At 39.4% G+C, this 28,000-nt stretch overlaps 2 protein-coding genes across 2 annotated transcripts in view; both read right to left on the reverse strand.

Moving 5' to 3' along the window:
* Positions 1 to 2,113: 2,113 nt before the first annotated feature.
* Positions 2,114 to 19,628, reverse strand: LOC109034704 (uncharacterized). The gene is made up of 8 exons (XM_019047982.2): positions 18,761 to 19,628; positions 13,551 to 13,603; positions 13,060 to 13,130; positions 7,780 to 11,663; positions 6,429 to 6,628; positions 4,499 to 4,660; positions 3,599 to 3,748; positions 2,114 to 3,150 (listed from the first exon to the last, which is right to left on the reverse strand). The coding sequence occupies exons 1-8, from the start codon at positions 18,875 to 18,877 to the stop codon at positions 2,958 to 2,960; spliced, it is 4,830 nt and encodes a 1,609-aa protein (XP_018903527.2). The 5' UTR covers positions 18,878 to 19,628; the 3' UTR covers positions 2,114 to 2,957.
* A 2,557-nt stretch (positions 19,629 to 22,185) lies between these two features.
* LOC109034713 (fatty acid synthase) overlaps positions 22,186 to 28,000 on the reverse strand; it is a 56,332-nt gene continuing 50,517 nt past the window's right edge. The window contains exons 31-34 of the mRNA XM_072304123.1: positions 26,911 to 27,230; positions 24,771 to 24,986; positions 23,986 to 24,207; positions 22,186 to 22,790 (exon numbers count right to left, since the gene is read on the reverse strand). Coding sequence (XP_072160224.1) covers positions 22,668 to 22,790; positions 23,986 to 24,207; positions 24,771 to 24,986; positions 26,911 to 27,230 — 881 coding nt within the window. The 3' untranslated portion in view covers positions 22,186 to 22,667. The remainder of the gene's footprint in view (positions 22,791 to 23,985; positions 24,208 to 24,770; positions 24,987 to 26,910; positions 27,231 to 28,000) is intronic.

Raw genomic sequence — 28,000 nt, forward strand, 5'->3', positions numbered from 1 at the left:
GGGCGACGGATACGTAGTCCGGAAAAATTGCACTGAATGAGAGGGTTTGTCGAACTAGAAGTACGAATCCATTCTTTTCTAATTTTAGAGGAATTAGCGGTCCGGAAGGAGGTTGGGCTTCGAAGCGGGCACATCATCGGTCATGACCTTTAATTTCGGCTCTTTTTCTTCTAATCGTAGGGTTTTCCGGGGAGATGGAGGTAGAGGAGCATTAAGGTGATTCGATAGACGCCATATTTTGTGTCGGAACGGCATGCGATATATAGCATCGATTGGTTCCATTTTTTCAGCTACTCGTCGTTTTCCTCCAATTTTGAGATCGCAATTCTGTTGTCAGGAGACTAAAGCACTCACTTTCCAACTTTAACAAAGAAATTCAACTTAATAAAGGCGTGGTTTTTTTTTAGAGAGAAAATAGGTATCGCATTCGATACTGATATCCAAACAGCACTCGAATGCGATGTTTTCTCTCTGAAAAAACCACGTCTTTATTACGTTGAATTTTTTTGTCAAAATTGGTAAGTGAGTGCTTTAGTCTCCTGACAACAGAATTGCGATCTCAAAATTGGAGAAAAATGACGAGTGGCTGAAAAAATGGAACTAATTAATGCGATATATCGCATGCCGTTCTGATACAAAATATGGCGTCCATCAAATCACCTTAAGTTGGACATGCCTTCACGAGAGCTAAACTGTGAAATGGACCACTTGATTCTGTTTTTTTGCGAGCGAAAAGTTTGCATTCACTGATTCTAACGTATGAGACACATAATTTTCAGTCGGCGAGTGAATTTTGGATTGGAAGTTTTCGATGGATCCAACTTGCTCTGCATAAAATTTCAATACTTAATGAAACACTCCTCTGCAGTTAAATTCTTACTCTGCTCAGTGGTTCATTATTTTTCAAAAATGTAAGCAAATTATCGCTCTCCTAATGAGGGATACGTAGCAGTCACCAAATAAACTAAAATACACACTGCTGCTTACATCCTTGTTGCACAATCTGCGTCCCTAATAATTTAAAAACATTTTCATTGTGTTTGAATCTCGTTATCATTAGGACTTTTCAGAGGCATGTTTGCAATACATAAGACACGTAGGACGGTTAAAGTTTAATTAAGATCAGCTTAGCAATTTCGAAAAATTGTGATATTTCGGAAAAAACAAGGCAACACAAAAATGTTTTAAAATATCTTGGAGACAAATTTGACCTGAAAAAAGAGTCAAATATAGGTGAAAAGGGGGAGGGGGGTAGATAAACCATGATTGTAAACAGTACTTTACAGCATGCCACCTACCTTTTTCGTTAAAAAATGATGAAAAAACATGATTAAATTTTTATAAGTAAAATGTGTTGAAGAGAGGAAGGAACGCGCAGAAACTTTCCCAATAGATTTTCAAACAGTAATATTCTGTATACGATGGTTGTTCGAAAGGTAATGCTTTTCGCCATCTCAATTCCAGCGAAAATGATTTAATTTTTCGAGCAAAAATAACTGCGAAAATGACTGCGACAAAAAACAACAATATAACCAACCGTGGAATGTTTCAAAGCGTTTCAACTTCATTTTCAGCCGCAAGAACAAGGAAAGGAAACAACGTAAAAACAGCCGTCCTCCGCTTTCGTTACAGAACCGAGACGGTTTTTATCGTATATTTAGGGCTGATCAAAATTTATCTTCGAAGAAAGTTATATTCGATCCGTTAAAAAAACAGCTATTTAGGCTGTCAAGGATGATCTTGCCAGGTGTGTTCGGAGGAAACTTATCATCGAAAAAATGGAGCTGAGTTCGTTCGCGAAGTTCAAGGAAGGACTGAGCATTGACAGGATTTTTGAGATTTTTAATGTGATGAGATTGCAATTGGGAATAAATCGTGGATGAGTCACAATTTTGCGATTAAAAGTGCGAGGAACTATTCATGGTGTGCCATACGCCCCATCCCCCATACGCCCCATCCCCCATCCTCCCCATCCTCCATCCTCACCATCTCCCATCCTCCTCATCCTCCCCATCCCCCATCCTCCCCATCCCCCATCCTCCCCATCCCCCATCCTCCCCATCCCCCATCCTCCCCATCCCCCATCCTCCCCATCCCCTATCCTCCCAATGAGAAGGGGGCGGCAAAATGCAGGCGGCGGCAAGCAGGTAAATCCGGCCCTGGCGGAACATTGCAATTTTTAGGGAGAGTTACAGATGAAAGAATGAAGTGACATTTTTTTTAATTTTGGGAAAAACGTCTATTGTAGAAAAATTACATTGGGAGCAATTTCATTGCACAAATGAAAACTTCAACCCCCAATAGGACGTATTTCTGTCAAACGGAACTGTGTGCATTACGGCATGAGCCCTGTTATGCATATATTCTTATGGGTCTCACTGTCTCAGGGCTCATGTCTTAATGCATAAATACCTAGTTCTTTTTGACAGAAATACGTCCAATATTACGGCGAAAAATGAGAGCTGGTACGTTTCATTTATTAAAAAATCAAGCCAAGAGAGATTTTTATATAAGAATAATTTCGTAATAGATTAATTTCATAAAAAATTTAACTCATTGTCTTTATCTCTGATACCCTCCGCCCGTTCTCAAAATTCAATATGAGCATATTCCCGAAATTTTTTTTTTACTGCATTAATTTCCGCGCTTTCGACTCTTAATATGAACAGAATATAAAATATCGACGGCGTAAGTCCGCAATTACATAACTCGTTTGCGGTGTCTGAAAATTTCCGCCGCTATGTTATTTTTTCAAAGTAGAACAAATTGACATCATTCCTTGAAGTTTATGCAGACTTTTCTTCGCATAGAGAAGAAAAATCACGGCAGTTTTAAGGAATTGCCGTTGAGTATTTTTCGTTTAAAAAATAATGTATGACAGTCGATATGATCATTGAGCATAATAAAAATTAATCATAAAGGCACTATTAATGCGCTTCTAGCACTTGAGCCTGACATTAGTGGTTCATGTCGGAGACTTTCTGGATCAAATCGTCACATATTCTCATAAGTGATGTGTTCTCTTCCATCTTCTGGTTGACTATCTCTTGGAGCGATTTGAGTTGCACCTCGCATTTTTTGAGTAAATCGTTGTAAGAGGCTTGTTTGGCCTCATGGTCCCTCCGCATAGCGCCAACTTCTTCATTTGCCCTGAAATAAAAGCAAAATTAGGTTTTAAGCGTGAGACAACACTGTAACCAGAAGCAGTGGCGGGGCGCGAATGATCGCCTATCTATCTATCTATCTATCTATCTATCTATCTATCTATCTATCTATCTATCTATCTATCTATCTATCTATCTATCTATCTATCTATCTATCTATCTATCTATCTATCTATCTATCTATCTATCTATCTATCTATCTATCTATCTATCTATCTATCTATCTATCTATCTATCTATCTATCTATCTATCTATCCATCTATCTATCTATCTATCTATCTATCTATCTATCTATCTATCTATCTATCTATCTATCTATCTATCTATCCATCTATCCATCTATCTATCTATCTATCTATCTATCTATCTATCTATCTATCTATCTAGCTATATATCTATCTAACCTATAGATTAAAAGACGTTTGGGGTTTACCTCTGAAGTTCAGATGTGGCGTGCTCTTTGAGACGGTTATACCTCTTCTCGTGGTTCATGATTACCATCTCCATGTCAGCAATACATTGTTTCAGCAAATCCTCGTTGCTTTTGAATCCTGCGATTACTATCTTACTTTTTTCGTATTTCCTACAAATGAGAAGAGAATAAAATATTAATGCTCGCAAAATGGCTAAAAATATCTTTTAAAATGTCAGCTGATCAGTCTTTTCAGGGTCGTTCACAAGACTTTTTAAGACTTAAAATTCCTAGATTAGCCATGGTATGAATCATGCCCACTTCGGAATATTACAGACGTATATTATCCGAAAGGAGGCAGAAATTTTTTTTGGATGGCTTTTATGCAAAACTAGAGGGCTATGCCTCCTAGCCGCTACGCAGTCCAACCCCCGGGGCGCTTCGCAGCCAGTGAAAGTGTCGAAATTGCCCGTTAGCAGTTAATGAGAAAATCATTTTAATTGAACAACAAAACGATGTTTCAAAGAAAAATTTCCCGCCAAACAATATTCTTAATGACTTTCTTCTTGCTCTGAATTTTGATTCCTTTTTTGGAAGTCGACCTTGACAGGGCCACATATAGCTGTCCATGACTGAACAAAGGCCTCTGAAAATATAGACCTACTCTATTAAAACTCAGAACTTTGAACTCCCCTTCCACACTCCTGCCTATCAGTCGTCTCACTTCCCTTCCTCACCCCGTCCATCGAGCGTCTTAAAAATGATTTTATTAGAATAGAGAGGATTCTATTTAATCGGAGGTTTTGAAACGTTGCAGTAAAGATGTACGCATGCATTCTTGGTTTTGAGCCGTCAATATGCAACGCTCACCCTAAGATATAAGAGAGATGAACATTTCTTTCAATTACATAACGTACTTACAGATGAATATCATTGAAGGCTAGTTCCAAACTATTCAGGTGGCTGATGAGCTCTGTAATTTCTTTTTGCAAGTTTTGTCTTTCTTTATCGAACTCATTGCGATCTCTTTCGACAATCTCCATGAGGCCAGCTATAATTTCTTCGTACTCCCGCACCACCGCCCTGTATCGTACAAACGCATTCATGAAGATAGTATGGGACAAGTTTTGTGAACTTTTTTCTTAGGAGAGAGTCATGAATGAAATTGCTTGTGGAGTGACATTTCTTAATAGAGACTGCTCGCGGGAAATGAGCCATGGTGGTGAGTGGTTCAAATAAATATTACTTCGTAAAGAAATGATTTTAGAGACATTTTTCCACAAAAACGCTGAAAATTGTGACACCTAACTAGGATTATTCCGGCCCTTGCTGCGTCCTTACTATCGCTATGCGCCCTGTAGCCTTTACAGCTCGCATTTTCTTCGCCAAAGTCAAATTAGACAAACTATTCGAGGCTAAAAATTGGACCGCGTTAAACAGAAAGGAACCAAGCCACATCATCTATTACCAAATTTAATCGGGCAATTTAATTTTTTACATGAAAACGGTTTAGCGGATTTTTGTGCAAATTTCATGAATTTTCTCCATAATACAAGGAAAATTCCATAAAATTTTCAAAGGAATCTGCACAGACGTTCTCTCGTAAAAAATGTAATTTCCCTGTTAAATTTGGCTATAGCTGATGTGGCTTGGTTCCCTTCTGTTTAACGCAGTCCAATTGTCAGTGGCAGACGGAATGCCTTATCTCCCACTGCGGAAGGCGGTTTTTGACCGCAGAATGTCCGCTTCACAGTGCTAATAATATGATTTTTTTAAATATTACGAACAAAGCATTTCATCCCAAAGTCTTAATTCAACTATTAGGGCTTCATGGATGTGCGTGTTGCACACGCACAAAATTGAAGGCGTTTTGTTTCTCAAGACACTCACCGACCGCCTCACCCGCGCGCGGTGCGACGCCTGCAGCGTGCTTTACTGCAAGGATAAAAAAACTTGAAGTCTTCATTTATAGTACAAAGACATTTCTTAGGCATGATAAGTTGATCTACAAATCATGTCAAGCACTTCGCGACATCAAAACTGAAGAACAAAAGATACTAACATCCTACGCCTACGCATCTATATTCGTATCTGTAAGATACCTATGTGGTATAAACGAAGACTTCAAAGCGTTCGGTCATTTTGAATCCTTGCAGTAAAGCCCACCGTCGACGGTCACCGCGGGTGAAGCGGCGAGTGCCAAGATAGTCAAAACGCCTTCATTTTCGTGCATATGCAATACGGACGTCAGGGGGGCCCGAATAGTTGCATCAAGGTGTTGAAATAATGATATTTGTTTCGTACTTGCCGCACTCGACACTAACGGAGGGATCTTCGCTTGTTTCTCTAACACTCTAACTTAATTTCAGCGTTGCCTATTTGACGATGAAGTAAACCATTACTGATTTTAATCACAACATTGTCAATTTTCCGAATAACTCTTTGTTTGTTTAAATGTATTACTTTGGAAGAACATTTTCGCAAAAATCAGTCCAGTAAATCTCCAGGACTCACTAGTGCAAGAAATGGCAATTTTTTTGTCATATTATTCTGTCCCGCAACAATCATACAAGTTGATTAAAGCATCACTTTTACGCGGGCAATCTCAATCTTAATCGTTATTTTCATGTCTTTTACATTTTATTCGTTATACGTACTGCTGAATATATTCAACAAATTCCCCTACAAGAAACGCTTCCTAGTCGTACTTTTGATACTTCTGAGGTACCGGTCAGTAACTGACATTGAATGTGTGAGTACCAATTTATTTACACGTAATGTTTGATTTTAAGTTTATTCAGTGGTCAATTTCATTAAGAGATAAATGAAGAGCTATTCTAAGATTTCTTACTTCAATTTATCCGAATCAGTGGAAGGTAGCCCCGATTGAGCACCTGGTGTTGACGTACCGACCAAGCTCAGCTTATCACCACTATGCCCGAGAAGGTTCTCCAAGTGCCGTTTGCTGTCCATTAGCCTTTGAAGCTCCTCCTCTTTTTGTTTCATTCGCTCTCCCAGAGCTCGTACTTCATCCTCTTTGGCGCGCAAAAGCTGAAAAGGGACGATAATGCTCTTGTAAAATTGTTTTACATGAAAGTGAGTTATTGTGCCACCAGACCAACTATACACTCGTCGTCAGCTAAATTGGCATTTGTTTACATTCCGTTTGCGAGCGACTGCGTTGCAGTCGTCCAATACTCCCGCACAGAGCAAAAACGCCGTATGAACCTTCAGACGCTGCCATATTTCCTTTAGTAAAAATTTGAATAACTAGGATAATCGTCAATATTTTTCTTCAATTTTTTCAGACAGTTTTGTTCGCAATTTTATCTACGACGTCTGTAACTTTCAAGGAAACATATGCATAATTTTATTTAAAAACGCATGTTTTATCCGGGGCAATTAGGCAACTCTCTTATGTTCATGCGGCGTTTTTCCTCAGCACGGCAGAATAGGGATCGAGGATTAAACTACGCCAACGATCGGGCTGCGGTCAACTCTCGACTGCTATTGGACAATCGCATCCCGGTCGCTCGCAGTGGCGTGGTGTGCTCTGCGATACATCGATTGATCTGCCATTTAAATCTATGGAAGAGGATCGATTTTCTAGGTGTTCACAACGAACACCTTGATAATCGATTCTTTACTACAGCTTCAAATGGGGAAATATCGATAATCGATAATTCACGCTACGCCACACAGTGGATCGAGTCAATGGCAGAGGTCGGACATAGTTTAAAACCTTTAAAAACGTATATCTTCATAAATATGAAATGTTGACGTTTTAAAAGTAGTTTCATCGGTTTTCTCGTTACATTTTCCGTAAAAATCACCACTTCAAATTAAAATTGTGACTGGATATACGTAAAATTTTACGATTTTTATAAAAAATTTCATATCCGACTTCTTCCAAAGACTCGTTCCTCTGTGCGCCGGAGGTTGAGGCTCGATCCCTTGCTTGGAAGAATTTTTATTTAATGGTTTTCATTAATGTTTTATATGACTGAAAAAGTTTGGGCAACTGTATTGCTTTCTTCTGCCACTGAGAAAAGCGCCCTCCATCGCAACTGCGCTGGAACGTCTTGTCTTACATTCTGCTTGCGAGCGAGCAATGCAATGGCGCAGCTGGTGAACCAGAAGCGTCTAAAAAGTGCCATTTTAGCTAACGACACCTCTAACCACAGAGTAAAGGTTGCACCCACCTTCAGAATCTCCTCAGTTGGTTGCTGGTTCATGATGTCCTCTCTCAGCATTACTTCTTGTTCACTTTTCTTTCCACCTTCGTGTGAAGAATTTATTGAGGAGTTTATTTTCATCTTGTTGTCGGCAAACGCTATCCTGTTATTTCCACTCTCTTTCGAACACGATGGCGAAGGGTTCAAATCTCGATGGATAAGATCAGGTATCCGTGAGTCCGCGGATGTACGGCCTGGCTCATTTAGCACAGTATCAGAGGTATCCAACTGGCCACCACGGGTTTGTTCCCACTCGGTAGCCGTCAGTAATGGAATGTCGAGTTGCACATCTTCGATATCAAAGCTCTCACTCTCAGGGACAAGAGTCACAGTAAACTTATCCTCGATTTTTCTCTGTTTTTTCCGTGTGTTGAAATTCCACGAAATATCCGATATCATAGAGTCTTGTTGATGTTCGACTACACATGTTTCGTTATTATAATTATGGGAAGAGGGAACTTCAGGAAAAATTTCATCCCCCTTATAATTGATGCTAGTACTGCAGGAGGCAACTACCTGAGGTACATCGTTTCTGCTAGGGCAATCATAGACCCTGTCGGAATGAGAACCCGATGGCTCTTCGCCGGGGACAGGGCTTGTTTCATTCGTGAACTTTGCCGAACCCCGTTCACCGATGACTTTGCTCAGTTCTATTTCGTCATTATGTCTGGAATGATACAGTATTTCATCACTATCGCTTTTATCACAGCTTTCCTTTGAGCTCATGTTACTTAGATCTCTTGATAGTTCTGTGGACTTTTGTTTGGACCCATCTTGTCTGCCTGCGTTCACAGCATTCCCTCTCATTTCGAGTCGTCCTCGTATTTCTGCGTTCTTGTCTTTTTCTTTGTAACACATCATATCACAAAAATTTGCACTGCTATTTTCGTTCGAGGTGACGTTGTTTTCTTGATTGGAAGATTCTACATTTCGATTTTCAAAATCAGCATATATGGTCGCCTCGCATAGTTCCTTCAAACTCTCTGGTCTTTCAGGCTCGACTTTACTGGAACATCCGTTTTGATTTTGAGCGAGGCCAATGACTTCTGCTCTCTCAGCTTTACATTCCTCTCCCTCTACAGTATGGGCAAAGTCATCAGTAAAGTCTTCTGGTCTAGTGTTTGTTAAAACCCTTTCTGAGTCTTCTGCAGCTGTTGCCTTAGATGACGATAATGATGATGGAAATAGCTCGGAATTGGCTCTATCCATTATTGTACTCTGAACAGAATTAGTTTGTTCCATCACCACTAGCTTTCTCGACTCTTCTTCTATTAACTTTTCCGTCTTAATACTTTCGTGCTTTTTGTCCGTTTCTTCTCTTGAAGACGATTCCACACATACCTTACTCATTTCTTTCGTCAGATCCTTTTCTGGCGTATCAATTTGTTCACCAAAATTATTAGAAGAAATGCCGGATGTTCCTTGAATACCGAAACAAATTTCATCATCTAAACTATTACTAGGAGGGTCGATTTTTATTTGAAATTGCCCTGAGGAGCATAAAGTTGAAGGGGCCTCCGAAGAAGTAGTATTCTGCCATTGATTATCGATACTACTCCCACTCATACTGTCCGAATGCTCTGAGAAAGAGTCCTCATTCTGCCTGCTAACTGATGCATCTCCATACGGTACGATGGCGCTTTTATTGCGGTGAGTTTGGTCATCGAACGTCTTGTTGCCAAAGTCGAAAAGGATAGTGGGACTAACAGACTCGTCCAGCAACTCAATAACTGGACTCAATCGGATTCGCAAGCTCCGTTTTCGCGTTCGCGGTTTTTGGACTGTCAGATACTCGGCAGGAGCGTGGATGTCGATTTCGGTCTCGTGATGACGAACGAAGTCTTCCTCGTTGTCATCGTCCAAGTATTGAAGGGTATTAAAAAGCTTCCCTAAGCTTTCTTGGATCTTATCGCCGGGCGTCACCGTGCTTCGGTTATCTTTCAGCCTCTCTTCTATGTCGTCCACGAACTCAATCTCGAAATCGAACCCATCCTCGGAACCACTTCCCGACATCTCTTCACTTCCCTCCAGGCTGTCGCTCTCAAAATCGATGTCACTTTCCCTCGCATAACCCTCCAGTTCGTCCGCTAAACTTTGAGACGAACTTTTTCGGCTCGAATCTGAAATGAACATATCACCGATCTTTTCTATTTTGACTGAGTCACCAATTTCTCCTTTCATGTATATATTCATGAAGCTGGAATTTTCACCTTTGTCTATTGCATTCTCCTCCGCATCAGACAAGATCGATTTGTGAGGGCCAGCTTTCTCTATAAGTTGACTCTCTACATAAGTCCCAGCTGTGTACGAGGTTTCGCTATGACTATCTATGTCTGCAGTATTTCTTGACGTACTTGCTGCACCACAAATGTCGTTTGCTAAATCGGCCTTTTTTATCGAGACCTTTTGTTCAATAGGCTCATTGGAAGGTGAGGTACCAAATATCAAAGAGCCTGATTGTCCCGTGTCACTTGTATGCACGGCATAGCTCTGACTAGACTCATATACATCATTAATTATATTCTTTGAGCTATCAGTGCTTTCGCAGAAACCGGAATCATTACTTTTTGGTGTGACTGCTTTGATTCCTAGCGTATCCTCAAAGTTACAATCGAAAATAAGTTTCCGAGAATCGATTATTTGCGTACTTCCACTTGTAAAAGAGGATGCAGTAGTAATACTTGGATGCATGTTGGAGGAGTCTAGAATAATTTCAGCGTTAGTTGATATATTTGATTTGGGCTGCGTCTTTAAGTCGAAATTTTCAGCTCCAAACATATTGTCACTTTGACCTTGCTCTTTTATTTTTGGATCTCGCCCTAGGTTCAGAGTTGATTTTTTAGATTCAGCAGGGCAGCACTTTCCTAAAATTTCAATTTCTTCATCACTATCAGAGTCCCCAAAAGAATTTGTCGCTGATTGCCGCGTGAGTTTCTTTGTTCTTGAAGACAAACTACGAACACAGTTTTTCGGAGGTAACGACCTACAGGATCGCTGTTCGGCAGTTTCATCAAAGCTACTAAAATCACAGTTAGATAGGTTAAACACCTCGGGAAGATCCGTGGCTGAATTTCCAGCTTTCGCGAAAGGAAAAGATTCTAATTTTCTGAGAGTGGTTGGTATTGCGGGAGACGAGTAAGACTTCCCAATTTCGAAACTACTTTTATCACGCGAAAAGGGATATACGAGATGTGCATTACTTATTGAATTTGAATTAGCAAGATCATTTCGATTTTGTGAAATATTTGAGCCGCTTGTTGACCTAAAACTGGACGCACAAACGTTACTAGATGTTACATTTTTCCCAGCTGCAACATGAGAGGAGGGCGCAATTAGGTTTTGCCCATCTCCGGTTAAAAATTCAGTATCTTTAATACTGAGTGATTGATTGTTCGTTGAATTGCTCGCGAGGAAAAGTTTGACGCGTTCAATATTCTCCTTATGCCTATCGTTGAGCTCTGATTTTTTTAGGTAAGCTAACACTTCAATATTATTTTTAGTTGCGTTGACCGCCTCTTCCGCTTCTAATGAGTTACTTCGAATCTTCATAGTGTCCTTTGAGGGTGGTGAATTGGGAGTCATTTCTCGCGATTGTTTAACTCTCAATTCTGGATGCGAAGAAGATAATTGTGGCCTAACTCTGCTGCTATCGTAAATTTGCGGACTTGGATTCCTTGGTTGAATGAAGATCTCGTTGCTAAAATGATCGTGTTTCACATCTAAGCCGGATTGAGGGGAATTTCCGGGAGAATGAGGGTGCCTCTCCTGAATATGAACGCTAGACATGTGGTTTTCTTGGACATGGACAGTAGACGTGTGTTTTTCTTGGACACCAATGCTTGACGGGGCAGCTGTGAACAGAATCGAAGGGGAAAATTATTGATATTTTTGGTAGACTTAACGTAGAAATTTTACAGCCATACAAAATTATCCAAAAAAATCTTTAGATTGGCTTTTTATGTCTTATTTATTAAATAGGTACAGCATCTTTGACCTTAATTTTGATGCAATAGTTCTGCAAAATAGGACTCCCCTGGTAAAAATTGGCGATAAGAGCTGCGTTTCAAAATACCATAGGAATTCTTACAGCCGGCTAAAGAAGGCTACAGAAAATCATAGAATCATCGGGCTGTAGAATGCGGAGAAAATCATACGGCCGGGCTATACGAAGCGATAAAAAATTATGCTGCCGGGCTATAGTTCCTATAGCCGGGCTTTACACTTTATCGCCTGGCTGTTGCTTTTTCGCCATCGATTATAAAAGGCTGTAAGAAATTGTGTAGAAATTCGTGTGCTTTGGAAATAATTCCTCGGAACCACCTAATATTTACAAAACACACGTTGTATTTTCCTTTCATACATATTTTTTTCCATCAATTAAGACGAGTATAATCCATTCAGGATGTGCAAACATTTCAAAATCATGAGTTGAAAAACGCTGACTCCGCGAGATTAAATATTAGAGCCTAACACAAAGCGGAGCGGCGACGAACTGGCGCCTACAAACCTAACAGGGATACTTCACGCATTGCGCAACGCGTGAAGTATCCCTGTTAGGTTTGTAGGCGCCAATGCGCGTTTCGCGCTTGCTGCCCGCCCGCCTGCCGCACCGCAGCGTTCCACGGCGCTTGAAGCAACTATTTCACACCAGAGGTATTGCACAGTATCATACGAAACTGAGGGCGCTCTAATATATTAGGAGTGGCAAGCATCCATCAAAAGTACGGAGCTTTCCTTGCAAAATAAATCAAGATACTACGGCCCAAAAAGAGAGCAGTGGTCCAAAAACTAACCAAGTCCTAGCATCGGTAATTAGTGACGTTTAGCATACACTTTATCGCCTGGCTGTGAGTTGCTTAATCGCCATCGGCTATTAAAGGCTAAGAAATTGTGTAGCCGGCTGTAGAAGCTATTGGAAATCTTACAGCCGGCCGTAGGACTATGGTATTTTGGAACACAGATTCTACTGCCAATTTTTACCAGGGTCGGTCTAGGTGGAGAGTTTTGGTCTAGCAGACAGAACTTTTCTCTTCTACTTAAGAGTAAATGCTCCGTTTTTGTGGAAAATTCAATCTCACTCTCAGTATTTGCTGGGACTTAAAGAGATATTAAAAAAAACTTCATTGGTTGGTACGGACATGCTTTGAACTTCACAGCTGTTCGCATAGTACTTGGCCGCATACTGATGTGGTGAATGTACTTTTGAAAAGAATATTGATTTTGTAGTCGGATGATGTGCTCACTTACCTTGAATTTTTCTAGTTTCTCTACTCGGTCTCAGACTATTTTCATGGTTCTGATGATTCTTATCTTCTTTACTGAAACATAAATAATACAAAGATGAAAAGGAGGAAAAAACATAACTAAAGAGAAGTTTCGGTTTACACTTTCACTATAGCTTATTCTGATATTTTTCGTTGACCGCTATACCTCACTAAGAGTCTGTCATGGGTCTTCGTATTTCATTGTGGAAGTCTCAAAGGAGATTTTTTAAAAAGCAACTTACAAAATTTCGTTGAATAATAATGGCCGATTATCCTCCATCAACCTTAAATTATAACAATACATCTTCAACGTGTAAAAAAAGTGGAAACATGTAATTTTTCCATCCTGCTCACAGGCGGTGCTTTTGATGACGATGTGTCCATCTTTGAAAATAATGTCAATGGGAAAGTGTGCTTTATGGGCAGAATACTACATTGTTATCGGGCAATGTGCGTGCGTCCAGATTTTCCTACCTTTTATTATCTTCTTTGATGCGCTCTTTGATTGATGTAGATTCTTTCACGGCCTGTAGAGAGAAAGAAAAAATAGGATTAAAAAAGGTTTTTAATTTCCCTTTTTCTTCTTTTCCCATGGGGGTTCTCTGCGACTAGACACGCTGGACGTGTCCTGCATGAATTGAGCCAAATATTTTAAAAAAAGCAAGGAAAAAATCGACCTCCTATTAGTTGTCAGTTTTTTTAACATTAATTAAAACTTATCTTGAACTAAAAGACTCGATGTAAAGTTTACACTTTTCTTCTGTTTCTCTCTGCATCACAAATATGTCAGTTTTTCAGCTGTTCGAGAGCCAGAGCCGGATTAAGGGAATGACCACATGGGCCGCGGCCCATGGCGGCAAATTTAGGGGGCGGCAAATTTCGCAATTTTTTAATGTAGGTATCAAAAAAAGAGAGAAAAAAATCGGATTCAGAGAATAAATTACAAACGAGAAAAGGTGATAAAATCTCTCATTTTCTGAGGGTAAAAGTATAGTAATTTCTTAATTTTGTCGTCTTTCGGTGATACAAGAGACAACACCTTTAATTAGTCGAGTTAAGAGAGAAACCAAACACGCAATTTAACCTGGAACGGAGCGGCGCGGCGGTCGGCATAAAACGCATAGTGCCTACCAGACTGCATGAATACTTCACGCATTACGTCAAACACAGTGCGGTCAGCAGCGGTCGGCGTGAAGCGCATAGTGCCCACAAGACTGCATGAATACTTCACGCATTGCGTCAAACACAGTGCGTTCAGAAGCGGTCGGCGTGTATACCGCCTATATTTGAATGTGGGAATGCTTCACGCATTGCGTCCAACACAGTGCGGTCAGGTTGTTCTTTCATAATTTTCTCGTTCATTTATTATAAATGGAAGGCCTTGTTCACACAGAGATAGGTTCACGGAACTTAACTTTCGCGCAAAGTTCCGTGAACTTTTTCTGGTAATGTTGACAGGGTTTCGCAAAAAAATGTGTCCAACACGAGTAAACGCGTCTTATGCACCCCACCCTCGCTGGCACGTTCACTTGATGGTTTTTATTGATGTTTCAAAACGAATAAGAAGGGGGCGGCAAAATACAGGTGGCCCACGGGCGGCAAGTAGGTAAATCCGGCCCTGTCGAGAGCATTTTCCAAAAACTCGTGGAAAACTGTTGAAATTTACTGTATACGTGAAGGAATACTCTGCTTGGGTATCTTTCACATCTGGTGAAAGAGTAGCAAAGAATTAAAAGAGAGCCATTTCAAAGTCCTCAAAGTTGATTTACCTCGTTTTTTTAAAAAGAAAAAAGATAATAGTGTTAAGAAAGTGCAGTGAATCTCTTCGGCATTTTTTACGCTCATAGCTTATTAACGGTTTCATAAATTCTACTGGGGATTTGCAGGCCTCACATGCCGTGTGATTTTTGGCGTCTTGCGATTTGCGGTGATTCATCAATCCAATGGAGAATTTGCATGCAATTTTTTTATTGCTACATCTGAAAGCACGTGGTGGTTTCACGATAACTGGAATAGGTAGTATAATTGTTGCCGTAACAGACAACACATTTTTCCGTCATATTTTTAGTAGTAATGATAATCCCTCGAATTGTTATACATTTATCTACACAGGGTTATGTGTTATAACGCTTTTCAAAGATTTATCGCTCTACTTTTCAATTTTAATATATAAATGGCCGAAAATGTGCTGTCTGTTACGCTGACTTTTTACCGCGTAACAGACAGCACATTTTCAGAATTGACATAATGTTGATTGAGAAGTGGAGCAATAAATCACTAGAAAGCGTTATAATACGTAACCTTTTGAAGATTAATGCGAAAAAATTCGAGTAAGTAATCATCATTTCTACTAAAAATATGACCGAAAAATGTGTTGTCTGTTACGGCGACAAAACTATTCCAGTTATCGTGAAACCACCCTTAAAGAGCTGATTTCACAGTATTTTTTATAATTTTTTTCTGATATGGGAAATAGTATAAAAACAGTTTTAAAAGTGAGAAAATGCACCGCCTAGTGACGTCATCTAGCGGCATTTCCCATTTAAACACATGTATTTTAGAAGATTGGATAATTTTGTCATATCTTTTCCAATAATTGTTCAATTCATAAACCAAGGGTATCCACGTGTTCAGTTTACTCAGTAGTTTCCACTTAAACACGAAATTCATCAAATTTTAGCCATCTGCAAATTCTCTATTATTGCGATTTGCGGTGATTCATCAATTTAGTGGAGAATTTGCATGCAATTTTTTATTGCTTCATCTGAAAGGGCTTAAAAAGCTGATTTCACTGTATTTTTTATAATTTTTTTCTGATATGGAAAATAGTATAAAAACAGTTTTAAAAGTGAGAAAATGCACCGCCTAGTGACGTCATCTGGCGGCATTTCCCATTTAAACACATGTTTCATGTGTCATCAATTCAATTCTTAAAATTCAAAAAATTTTACAAGGGTTCTCTAAATCTGTGTAAATCGATCGAATCTCGAAGTTATCGAAACTGCTCTGTGAATTCAGATTGAATGATTTCAATATGGCGCCTATTGAAACGTTTCAAATGGTGACGAGACGCTTGATCGGCGAGGTTAACCTATGCCGAGTTATGACCCACGACCCGCGACCGCTGCCAAAACTGCGCGTGAGCTATACATCTGTTAATATTCAGCCAGTTGAAAAGTAATTCAAGCATGATTTTCTTGTAGCTCTGTTCTCCTCCTAAATCGTCGTCTTTGGCATCAGCTTGGGGGAAATTGACGATGGGACCAGATGAGATAACTAAATTCTAAGGAGAGCAAACTTTTTGTTGATGTCAAATGTTTCTCAGCACTACGTCTATTAACATTCACCCCTTCTGTTTTTATCTCAAGGCCAAGTTTCTCTACTTCACTTATTATATTCCGCGAAATTTGGTCTCAGTAATATTATATACTCCATAAATTTTTCTTTCGACACTGACGCACATCGTATATAGACGCGGCCCGACCCCCGGACAGTGAAATCGTCGAAATCGCCCGTCGGCGCGGCGATTAATGAGCAAATAATTTTAATTGAATAACGAAACGATGTTTCGAAGAAAAATTTCCCGCAAACAATATTCTTAATGTAATTCGATGGAAGCCATATTTTGTGTCAGAACGGCATGTGATATATCGCATCAATTGGTTCCATTTTTTCAGCTACTCGTCATTTGTCTCCAATTTCGAGATCGCAATTCTGTTGTCTAGATACTAAAGCACTCACTTACCAATTTTAACAAAGAAATTCAACGAAGTAAAGGCGTGGTTTTTTTCAGAGAGAAAACATCGCATTCGATACTGATATCGAAACTGCACTCGAATGCGATATTTTCTCTCTAGAAAAACCACGCCTTTATTACGTTGAATTTCTTTGTTAAAATTGGTAAGTGAAAGCTTTAGTCTCCTGACAACAGAATTGCGATCTCAAAATTGGAGAAAAATGACAAGTAACTGAAAAAATGGAACCAATTGATGCGATATACCGCATGCCTTTCTGACACGAAGTATGGCGTCCATCAAATCACCTTAAGGGCGCATTCACAAACTACGCATGGTTTCCGTCATGATTGAGGGGAATTTTTGAGAATGAAACAGGTGCATTCAATGTAAGGCCTCGACTGGCCCTTTCGCAAATGTAGGGGTGCATAACTATATCCCTTAAGAGCTTCGGTGATAGAGCGCATCTCAATAACAGGGTATGAATCAGAAAATGTATCCGCTACCAAGGCGACGCGGTTTGATTTCATAATACTGTCCTATTTTGGGATTGGTCCCCAACTATGTAGATTGCAGTGTCAACGAATCATTCGTCACAGGCATTGCGACTGATTGTGAGTATCTATAACGACATGCGTATATGCGGAAATTTTAAACTCAGAGGTGGATCCAGCAATTTGGCAACACCGGATTCCCGCCATTTTAACCTATGCTAAATAATCGATTCTTGTCGGGGCACCTGACCCCTCCAAGAATCGATCTTTTTCCATGGGTTTAAATGGAGAAAACAATGTTGCCAACTTGCTGGATCCGCCAATGTTTAAACTGAGGAGAGGGCACAGAAAATACTGCTGTAATGAAGAAGAATCGGTGCCGTAAAGAATAAATTATTAAGGCGCTCGTTACGAACAACCTGTTTATCGATCTTTTTCCATAGGTTTAAATGGCAGATCGATCGATATATCGCACAGCACGTCACGCCACTGCTGCACAAATTCGTATTTCGGTTCGCGGCGTTGCAGACTTCCTGCAGTCATACTTTACTTTCTAAAAAATTCTTAAAAATCGTGAATCTCAAGACAAAACGATTTGCAATATATACTTGAAATGTATATTCAGAGTCATTTCAGAGTATGCTTCTTAGCCAAATCTTGTGCACAAATACCTAATATATCAGCAGCAATGCCTCTTTTGGGGCTTTTTTTAAAATAAATTACCCAAAATCTTGGGATTATCGTTTGATCGATCGGCTATAGAACAGTGGCGTGGTGTGCTTTGCGATATATCGATCGATTTGCCATTTAAACCAGAGGAAAAGGATCGATAAACAGGGTGCTCGCAACAAACACCTTAATAATCGATTCTTTTCCCCAGCTTCAAATAAGGAAATATCGAGTATAGATCATTCTCCAAAACGCAATAGAAGCATCTTCACACTGAAAAATGCGACTTGATTTAAACTATATTCTTGAATTTGCCATCAGTACGACTTCCTATTGAACCATGAATAAAATCGCTTGAATTCGGTTGATTTTTGCTTGATAAAAGCGACTTTTTTCTTGATGTAGTCTCTTTCCGTCTCGAGGACATTTCTGCTTAAATCATGCTACACTGAAAAAAAAGTTACGGACTCTACAGACGTACCGTCCGTTTCGGCTCAGGGACCGAAAGTTCCGGGCTGGAGCCGTAGCTTTAATTGTTCCAGACGCTACGCCCGTAAATTTCTGCCTCTGAGCCCGGAACGCGGGCGATATGTCTGCACAGTCCGTAAGTACAGCCTCCACGCCCGGAGTGTTTTTTTCAGAGTACTTTTTCCCAGTTGGAATAAAGGTTGTAATCCCACTCCCAATCTTCTCACAAAGGGCGTAAGAGGGGAGAGTCCCCCGAAAATTCTCTTTTCCTACGAACAGAAAACTAGTTTAGGACACGGGACAAAGCGCGAAGGCTGACCTCGTTTTGAGTGGAGACTGGAGAGGATGGCCCTGTGACCGGGGGGTCTGGAGTCGGCGATCTTGACCGTGACTTCGATGATCGACTGATCTTCAGCAACTTCGAGAAGAACTCCATTTTCAACTCCAATCTTGGCTCAGCAGTTGGGGTAGGTCCGGAAACGGAGGGATAGGTCCAAACGGAGGCTCTATCCTATCTCAACAGGCAAAATCAACAACCGATATGATCATTTATTGTGCGCCACTTGCATCACTTCACTATGATACATTCCCTTTTCACGTTAACCCATTTTCCGCACGCTGGTGCCGTACACACACCATCGAAGAAATCCACAAAATACGCGACGCACAGGTGTCATGCACAATGTCACGCACACCTCGATCTCGGTGAGGGTGAAGGTTGGGGTGAATTAAGCCAACACAAAATACGTGACGCACAGGTGTCACGCACAATGTCACGCACACTTCGATCTCGGCGAGGGTGAAGGTTGGGGTGAATTAAGCCAAAAAACACAGGAAAATATCACTTTGCACCACCCGTAACGAGACTTCCGCAACCCCCCTCGAAGGGTGACTGATCTTACGTAAGATCGGGTACGATTTTCCGATCGGAGTCGGGCTCTCAGCGGACGGCGAAGCACCGAGTCGTAACGTGACGGTAAAAGATAAACAAAATATGGAGCAGTTAGGGAGTTTATTTAGGGCCCGGGACCGTGTCAGTCGTTGGGGATCAAAAAATAAAGCGACGAAGAAGAAGGCATCCTTGAGTGTATTCTTGGTCAGGGGCCAACATCCGAGCAACGGCGACATAATCGCCAGCGTCCAACGTGACGACACGCCGTCCCGCACCGTGGGCCTTTTAAGTGTGCCGTGTGGACGAACTCCCTTGGCACGCCGTATGGACTTTCAGACGTTGCCAAATTTCCTTTGATGAATTTTTCGCATTTATCGGAAAATTTCCATAAATATATAAAATTTACTTAAATATATTAAATTAATAGATGAAGAGAAGATATACATTAATCATTAGCAATAGAGAAGGAGAGGTAGAATAATATATACATAAAGTAATATAGTTAGTAATATTTAAGTGCTGACATAAAACAGCACTTAAATATATTAAATTAATAGATTGAGAGAAGATATATGTATTAATCATTAGCAATAGAGAAGGAGAGGTAGAATAATATAAACATAAAGTAATATAGTTAGTAATATAGTTAGTGCAAATTTCAAATACTTGCAAATCACCATCATCTAACCGAAGTACATATATCACAAGTGCCATGCGACGTTAAAAATTTCCGCCGCCATTTTATTTTTTTACAGACAAATGGCTTTTTTTTCAACGAAGCTGTCCGAAAATGTCACCGAATTTTCTTTGTGCTGCCGATAAAATTCAGTGAAATTTTCGAACAGATTCAACCTAGAATTTCTCTGTAAAAAAAAATAATAATTAAATGGCGGCGGCAATTTTGAAACGTCGCTTGGCGCTTGAGATGCTTTGACCGGAAGGTGACGAAGTATTATTCTTCCAATTTTACAGACAATTATGTTCGTAATTAAATCTAAAATATCTGAGGATTTCAAGGAAAAGTATGCCAAACTTTCACCAAAAATAAATATTTTCTGTGAGAAAATTTGGCTACATTCGAACGCTCATTAACGATACATTACGAACTTTCAAAACACCTCATGAACCTTCAGGCGTTGCCGAATTTCCTATGATGAAATACAAATTTATTGAAATTGATGTAAATATTTTCTTTCCAATTTCTCGGACAATAATGTCGTTCGTGATGTAACCTAAAACATCTGGAAACTTCAAGGAAACATTTGCATGACTTTCTTCAAAAGTAAATATTTATCGAGAGGAAATTTGGCGCAACATTCGAATGCTCGTAAGAGATTTTGAAAAAGTAATAGGTCCATTACATATCAAAGACACAGCTAGCTGACTGAGTGGACTTTTCAGAAGTATCATTGGACTGCATTTTGCAATTTGGAACTATAAATTCTGGTTCTTCTGGAAAAACACTTTTGTGCATAGGGAAATTAATGGCACATACACTGTTTTTAAGCCGGGCTACAATTTATAGTTCCAAATTGCAAAATGTAGTCCCATTGATCGTCTTTCGAACGGAAGAACGTGACTACATTTCAAAATTGGACGCATTTCTGTCAAACGGAACTATCTGCATTATGACGTAAGCCCTGTTATGCATGTATTCTTATGGATCTTAGGGCTCATGTCTTAATGCACATAGTTTCTTTTGGCAGAAATACGTCCAATTGCAGGATCTCTACTCGTTAATTGCTTTTTTACTGGTGAACAGTTCGGGATTTTACCATGAGATTTCCATTGAATTTCCTTTTGATTACTCGCAAAAATTGGAATCATTTTAGTCAGAAATTCTGTCGTGCTAAGGAAAAACGTCGTGCGAACCATAACGCGTTGCGAAATTTACTTTGATAAAGAACTGATTTATTGGGAAAGTTGCGAATATTTATTTTTCAATTTTTTAGACAATGTAAATTATTCGCATTTAATTCGCACTTATTCGCACAATATTATTTGAAATTTAAGATATTTCAAGAGTCAGTTCTTCTTAATTCCTACCTCAATGAGCTCAATGGCTTTTTTCATAAAACTTTAGTTGAACTCCGCCTCAATTTGTCTTCAATTAGGTATATCGTCCAATATACCGTCATTATTAAAGACGCAACTCTAATTGTATCATGATAAATTTGATAATTGATAAATTATCATGATCGAGATGCATCTTGAATAATGACGGTATATTAAACGATATAAGTTACAATGTGTGTTTTCGTCATCTTTTAATGGACTGAATAGCCAAGATGCGAATTTAAGCTCTGACACATCATATTCCTTCCTCAAAATTCCATGTATAGCCTGATCTGTGAAGTTACCTCCATATTTTTCCATTCTGATCGCGAACTCGTAATCAGTGGTAAATAAAAACGTTAATATCTTGGTTAAGAGTTAATTTCAGTATATTTGTAGCGCATATTGTGTTCCACGTGAAATTTTGAAGAGGAAACATGAGGAATGCATACATGCATAATTTCTTTGATCTCTGGTGGTAGTGGTGGTCATTTCGTTACCACGTGACAGTTTTGAAACTCCTTCAAAAAGTATAAGATGCAACCCGGCCTGCACTGTTTAAATAGCTCTTGTGTGAGCCAGGTTAAGCGTTGCCTTCACGAGAAACAACACCACCAGACTCCATGTTTAGAGCCGTATCGTGTACTAACCTAATAATTTTAGTTTCGAAGACAATAATGGATTTTATCCTATGTATAAGGGCACAACTTGATGTGCGATTATTCTTTCTTCGGCTTATGCGATCGTTATTCTGAGCAAAATCGAGAGGTTTCAATTTGGGAATGACAAGGAAACCACAAATGCAGTGTTTTCGAGAAAATTTAATCAGTAAAAATATCAATTATTTCTTCTTTTTTAATAAAAAAAAACTTTACAAAAGTCGTATTTCTGTACAGAATAAATGAGAGTTCATCGATTATGACACTAAAAATACACGGATATGGATTCAGATTGCGCGGTCTAGACATTCCGGCCCGTATACTTCATTTTTTCACAAGAATGAAATTTTCTGAGAATATTTCCATGAAAAGTTCCAGGAAAAGTCTCTCCAAATTTCATAAAACAACGAGGACAAATTTTCATCCCAGGAGAGTAAAGAATGCACAACGGGAAGTCTGCAAAATCGCACACCATAATTAATGGTTTTTCTAGTCTCACTAACGATAGGCTATTCTCATTTTAAATGTCGTGCTGGGATTCTTAAATATAAACGAATCGAATAACTTATTATATTAATAACTGAGATGGTTCCAAAAACGAGGTATGACGTTGAGTCGGATCACTGGTAGCTCCACCGGAATGGAGTTTCTTCGTTAATTGTTGAGTGCACGAGAGGGTCCGCCAGCATTTCTTTGAACGTTCTCCTGTCTGAACGAACGATTTTCGTGGTTTTCTCGGACATCTGTTAAGAGAAACCAAGGATATTAAAATAGGAGTAAAGAAATGCATACTTTAAGAACTAGTAGTCACGCGGTCCAACCCAGCGAGGCCTTACGAACCTCGGATTAAACCCAAAAAAATAAACGTAAAATAACAAATTTCTGACCCCAAACTCCTATAAATAGACTAATTTAGTGGCTACGTCATTCGATATAATATCGAACCCTTGGTTCAAATGTACACAAACACAAAATCGTGTTTCTGATTCGTACCCTTCGCGCCATGGTGCTAAAATGCGTCCAAGTGTCTCTTACAATCGAAGGCTCTCGTGTATGATGAGTCTTAAATTGATTTTTGACCGGTCAATGACTACATTTTAATGCAGTAACACAATTAACTCATGAGTACAGCTAGTTAAAGCTAGTAGTTACAGCTAGTAGTAGTACAGCCAGTAGTAGGTACAGCTAGTAGTTTATGCTAGTTTGTTTTGGTTTGGACCAAGAGTTTGATATTACATCGAATGATGTAGTCACTAAATCAGTCTATAATAAATTCTTTCCCGCCTACCAGAAATGTTTTATTGTTTATCAGTGGCTGGTTCCCAGCGACAAACTTTCACAGTTCACATATACTGCAATTTCCTCTCCCAAGATTCCAAATACCATACTTCGCCTTCAACGGCGTCTGCAGCAATTGTTGTTATGAGTATGTTGTGCGTGCCGATTTCAGCTCATTACACACTTGAATCTCTGAAGGCGTTTTATGTTCGCACGTAGCACTCTCTGTTGGAGAATAACCAAGAATGTTAAGATTAAATGAATCGCCCGATCCATACTATGTTTATCCTCCAATAGAATGCGCCACTTGCGCACATAAAACGCCTTCAAAGGGTCGAGTATGTAATGACCTGAAACCAGCACGCACAACATATTTGTAACAACAATTTCTGCAGCCGTAATTGAAGGCAAATTGAAAACAATTGAACAGTTTATGTTGGGAAAAATTTTGGTTCTTGATCAGTATGTTTCCCGAAGGAACATACGGTATACATATAGAGGTATAGAGTATACATACGGTATAGAGAAGGTACCACTTTTCCTAAAGGAAAAAAGAGGGCTAAATGTGAACCCAAAATTACAAAAGGCCATAGACTCATGTAGAGTCAACATCTTCACTCGATTTCATCGGTTATTACCGTCACATGTTTGCTTACTTACTTGTTGGATATCTGAGTCAGTTAACTGACTGTTCGTTTGCGCCATCTCGAATACTAACAGCTCGCTCCGTAACTTATTTACGGATCCGTAATCCATCGAAAATCGCAAAGTTCTCTGAATAGTTCTAACAGCTCTCCGTACATGAATTTTGTTGTAGTCGTCTGGTAATAAATTTATGGCAGTGCGGGTGTCCGTAAGTTTGTCATCGGACTGATTTAGTTCCTATTAAACAAAACAAAAACAATTACTAAGAGATGAGGGTAAAGTTTTTTTTTAGAGTAAGTTATACGAGAAAAGAATTCTGTATTAACGTTTTAACACGTTGAGGTACCTACATCAACGGATATTACCCGGTTACAACGGTTACAACGGTTACCCAACCGTTGGAATCGATGATCACGAGCAATGAACGAATTTTATTTTAAAGTTCGCAACTTTTCTGGAGCTTTTGTCCGCTCCCGTCTCACCAATCATCTACTTATATTTAGCCGTCAAATTGATCAAATTTCATTAGCATCGATGGCACCGAATTTCTTTTGAAACCCCCCTCTGAGTTTATTGCAAAATGAGCTAATATGAACTTGAAAAGTTCCTGAAAATTTCTAGGAGAAATATTCATAGCTTTCCTCAAAAAGAACCATTTTATCGAACAAAAATTTGGCAACTCTCGAATGTTCATACAGCGTTCTTCCTTAGCACGGCAGTAGTGCCCTACTGACTTGAAACATTCCAAACAGCTATACTTAAGTGACTCTACAACTAAATGTATTGTTTATGGAGCATACCCGAAACAGAACTTTGGCTAGGAACTGGTCGAGAGAGGATTGGGTGCTCTCCGCAGGAAGCATCCTTTGCATTCGGTCGGGCAACCCTTGAAGAAGGAACAATGTGACCTCTTGGTTTATTTCAGAGAATAGTCGTGAGAGGACCACCCCTAATCCACCATTCCACGACTCGGCCACCAATGAATAGGGCCCACTTTTTTGGATTTCTGTCATCGACTGAAATTAGTAAAATGGAGAACTTGAGCAGCGATAATGTTAAAACTAGCGCATGTTCGGCGACTTTTTAGTTTATTCTGATATTCAAACTTCTTTGGAACAAAGGGTAAAATCTTCCAACAACTGAACTCAGAGAACAGAGGTAGCAATAAATTGCAATTGCATGGCAAAAGTCATAAGTGGATTGCATTTTGCGCGGAAGAACCAAGAGCATTCCAATGTTTGATCGTGCAACTTTTTTATCCTGAAAATATAAGCTGATTAATTGGACAAATTTCACCCCAATAAACTATGAATTCAAGACGAAAATTACGTTTGTAAATTTAAGTTTTTGCATTTCAGGATTTTATTTGCAACGATTGTAAGTTGCACAATCCTAGCAACATCGAAATGCTCTAGGTTCCTCTTTGCAAAATGTGATCCAAGTATTGGTGCTGTATCGTAGTGTAGTGTATGTTGCCTATTTACGAATTGAAGGCGCTCCACTTAATGAAATCTGTTACGTGTAAATTGAAATAAGTTGCAATTTTTCTTTGCAATACAAATAATCTATTTGAGGGGCTTGGAGGACAAGGCGCATAAGTGCAGTTTTTGCCGTTTTGAGAAGTAGATGTTTGAAGTTTTGAAATTACATGGATCCTTATGGCGGAAAGAAACTTCAAACTGACTTTTTTATGCTTAAAATATGGATTTTGGGGGCAAATTTTTCATAGTATATGCATTTAGACCAGTTTTACTACCAATCATAAAATCCTCAATTTTCCAAAAACTGCACTTATGCGCCTTGTCCTCCAAGCCTCTCATTTTATGTCTGGTAGTTTAAATTCGGCATGTATTGATAAAATAATGCAAAACAATCGCAGCAGCATGGTTAAAAAGAACATAGAAAAATAATTCCAACCTCATTTCAACATTTTCCTAACAAAATGCTATTCCAGGAAGAAGTGACAGCCGAACACGCTTAATCGCATCGCAATGTTGCAAAATCGTTTACACCAATTGATTCATGCACTAAAAATTTAACGTTAAAATTTTTTGGGAATGTATTCCGTGATATGACAAACATTTTCTGACAATTGTTATGTGAAATATACAATCATTAAAAATTGAAAAAAAAATAAATAAGCAAAACCTTTCTGAAACGTTGCAATGATATGAAATCTTTTTGATCCTCGCTTCTTGAATTTTAGTCTTAAGCACCATTGAATCTGATGGTTATTATATAAGTTTTTCTCATTTTATTTCTCACCCACAAGTTTATTCTGAAAAATTGTGATATGTTCAACCTTTTCTATGGAATAGAAAATTCATTAAATTGAGTTTGAATAATCGCGCCAAACACAGTACGACCAGCGTTAAACGCATATTAGCGCCGACAAGACTGCACGAATACTTCACGCATTGCGCTAAATACAGTGCAGTCGACGCGGCGGCGCGGCGTGGAACGTTTAAGCGCCTACAAGACTGGCTGGATACTTCACGCATTGCGCGTACAGCACGGTGCGCGCTGCAATCGTTGGTTATTCCTAGTTTGTCGGTGTCAGACAGTGAAGTTTCTATGAAAAGTTCATACTTTAGTGCTTAATTTGTGTGCTGATGTCTAGCACACAAGCTGATTGCGGTAAACGCACGGGTCGTAAGACGGGATAATGGAGTTTTTTAGCCAACGTGCTTAAAAAGTTCAGCTTAAAGTTGATATCTCATTACAAAGGGAAAAAGCTCACACACAAGCACAAATTTCCCTCAAAGAGATACGCAGTTTGGAGCAACACTACGTAGTCCACTCAGGAAGGCAACTGCAGACGCGTTTCGACCTTGTCTGGCCAATCCTCAGTGCAGTGCAGCCTCCTGAATTTCCTGCTACCAAGCATCGAGAGGTCATGAAAACCAATGTCTAGCAATCTATCAGAATTTTGTCTCTTACCTTAAGGAGGCTTGAAGCTATCTGATTGACAGATTTTGCATCCGGGTTTATTTGAGCCACGAAACACGGGTACATGAGTTTAGAGATCAGGGGCCTCAGTTCTGTTTCACAGAAAGCTGGGATGATGAACAAAGGCTGAATGTCTGCGTGCAATTTACTTGATAGAGGTGGGGCCCGGGATGTGGTCGGAATGAATTTAGCCACAGTTTGAGCATTGCAGGTGGCGTCTCTTGATGCCAAAACTCTTCCCATTTCCTCCATGTCTCTCACAGAAGAGGGAAGGAAGTTCGTAATACTTTCCGTTTGAACCCCGGTAGATTCTAGATGATACACACAATGTAAAACGCATGAATCATTTGACAAAACAGAATTCATTGGTGGCTACAATTCCATGAACAACTTGTTTGACAGTTTCCTCGAAGTTTCCTGTTACTTTTCTTCCAGGAGTTTTAACAGAAAATCTCAAGGATTTTCATTTCAAGCCTCTTTCCTCCTTTGAAACGTGTTTTAATGCTATCCTAACGCAAACTTTGGCTGCACACAAGCTGACTCAAAGGAGAATTTGCATGTAAATTTTTTATTGCTTCATCTGAAAGTGCTTAAAGAGCTGATTTTACAGTATTTTTTATAATTTTTTCCTGATATGGGAAAAGTATAAAAATCGATTTAAAAGTGAGAAAATGCACCGCCTAGTGAGTGACGTCATCTGGCGGCGTTTCCCATTTAAACACACGTATTTTAGCAGATTAGATCATTTTGTCATACCTTCTCCAATAATTGTTCAATTCATGAACCAAGGGTATCCTCGTGTTCAGTTCATTCAGTAGTTTCCACGTAAACACGAAATTCATCAAATTTCAGACACCTGCAAATTCTCTCTCATACCAATAGCCCTTTAATACGGCTCAAAGGTCTTTTCCTCATATCATTATGTATTGGAACCCGCAAATTTACTGGTTTTGAGGTCAGATTTTCCTTTGAAGGAAGGGGCGAAATGAAGCTAGTGGGGGAGTGGGGGTTATATAAACCATATAAGAGCTACACTTATGAAAGCATTATCTAAATTCTTAATATCATTAATTTGTAACTA

The sequence above is a fragment of the Bemisia tabaci genome, chromosome 9 (genome assembly GCF_918797505.1).
Source record: "Bemisia tabaci chromosome 9, PGI_BMITA_v3".
Lineage (NCBI taxonomy): Eukaryota > Metazoa > Arthropoda > Insecta > Hemiptera > Aleyrodidae > Bemisia > Bemisia tabaci.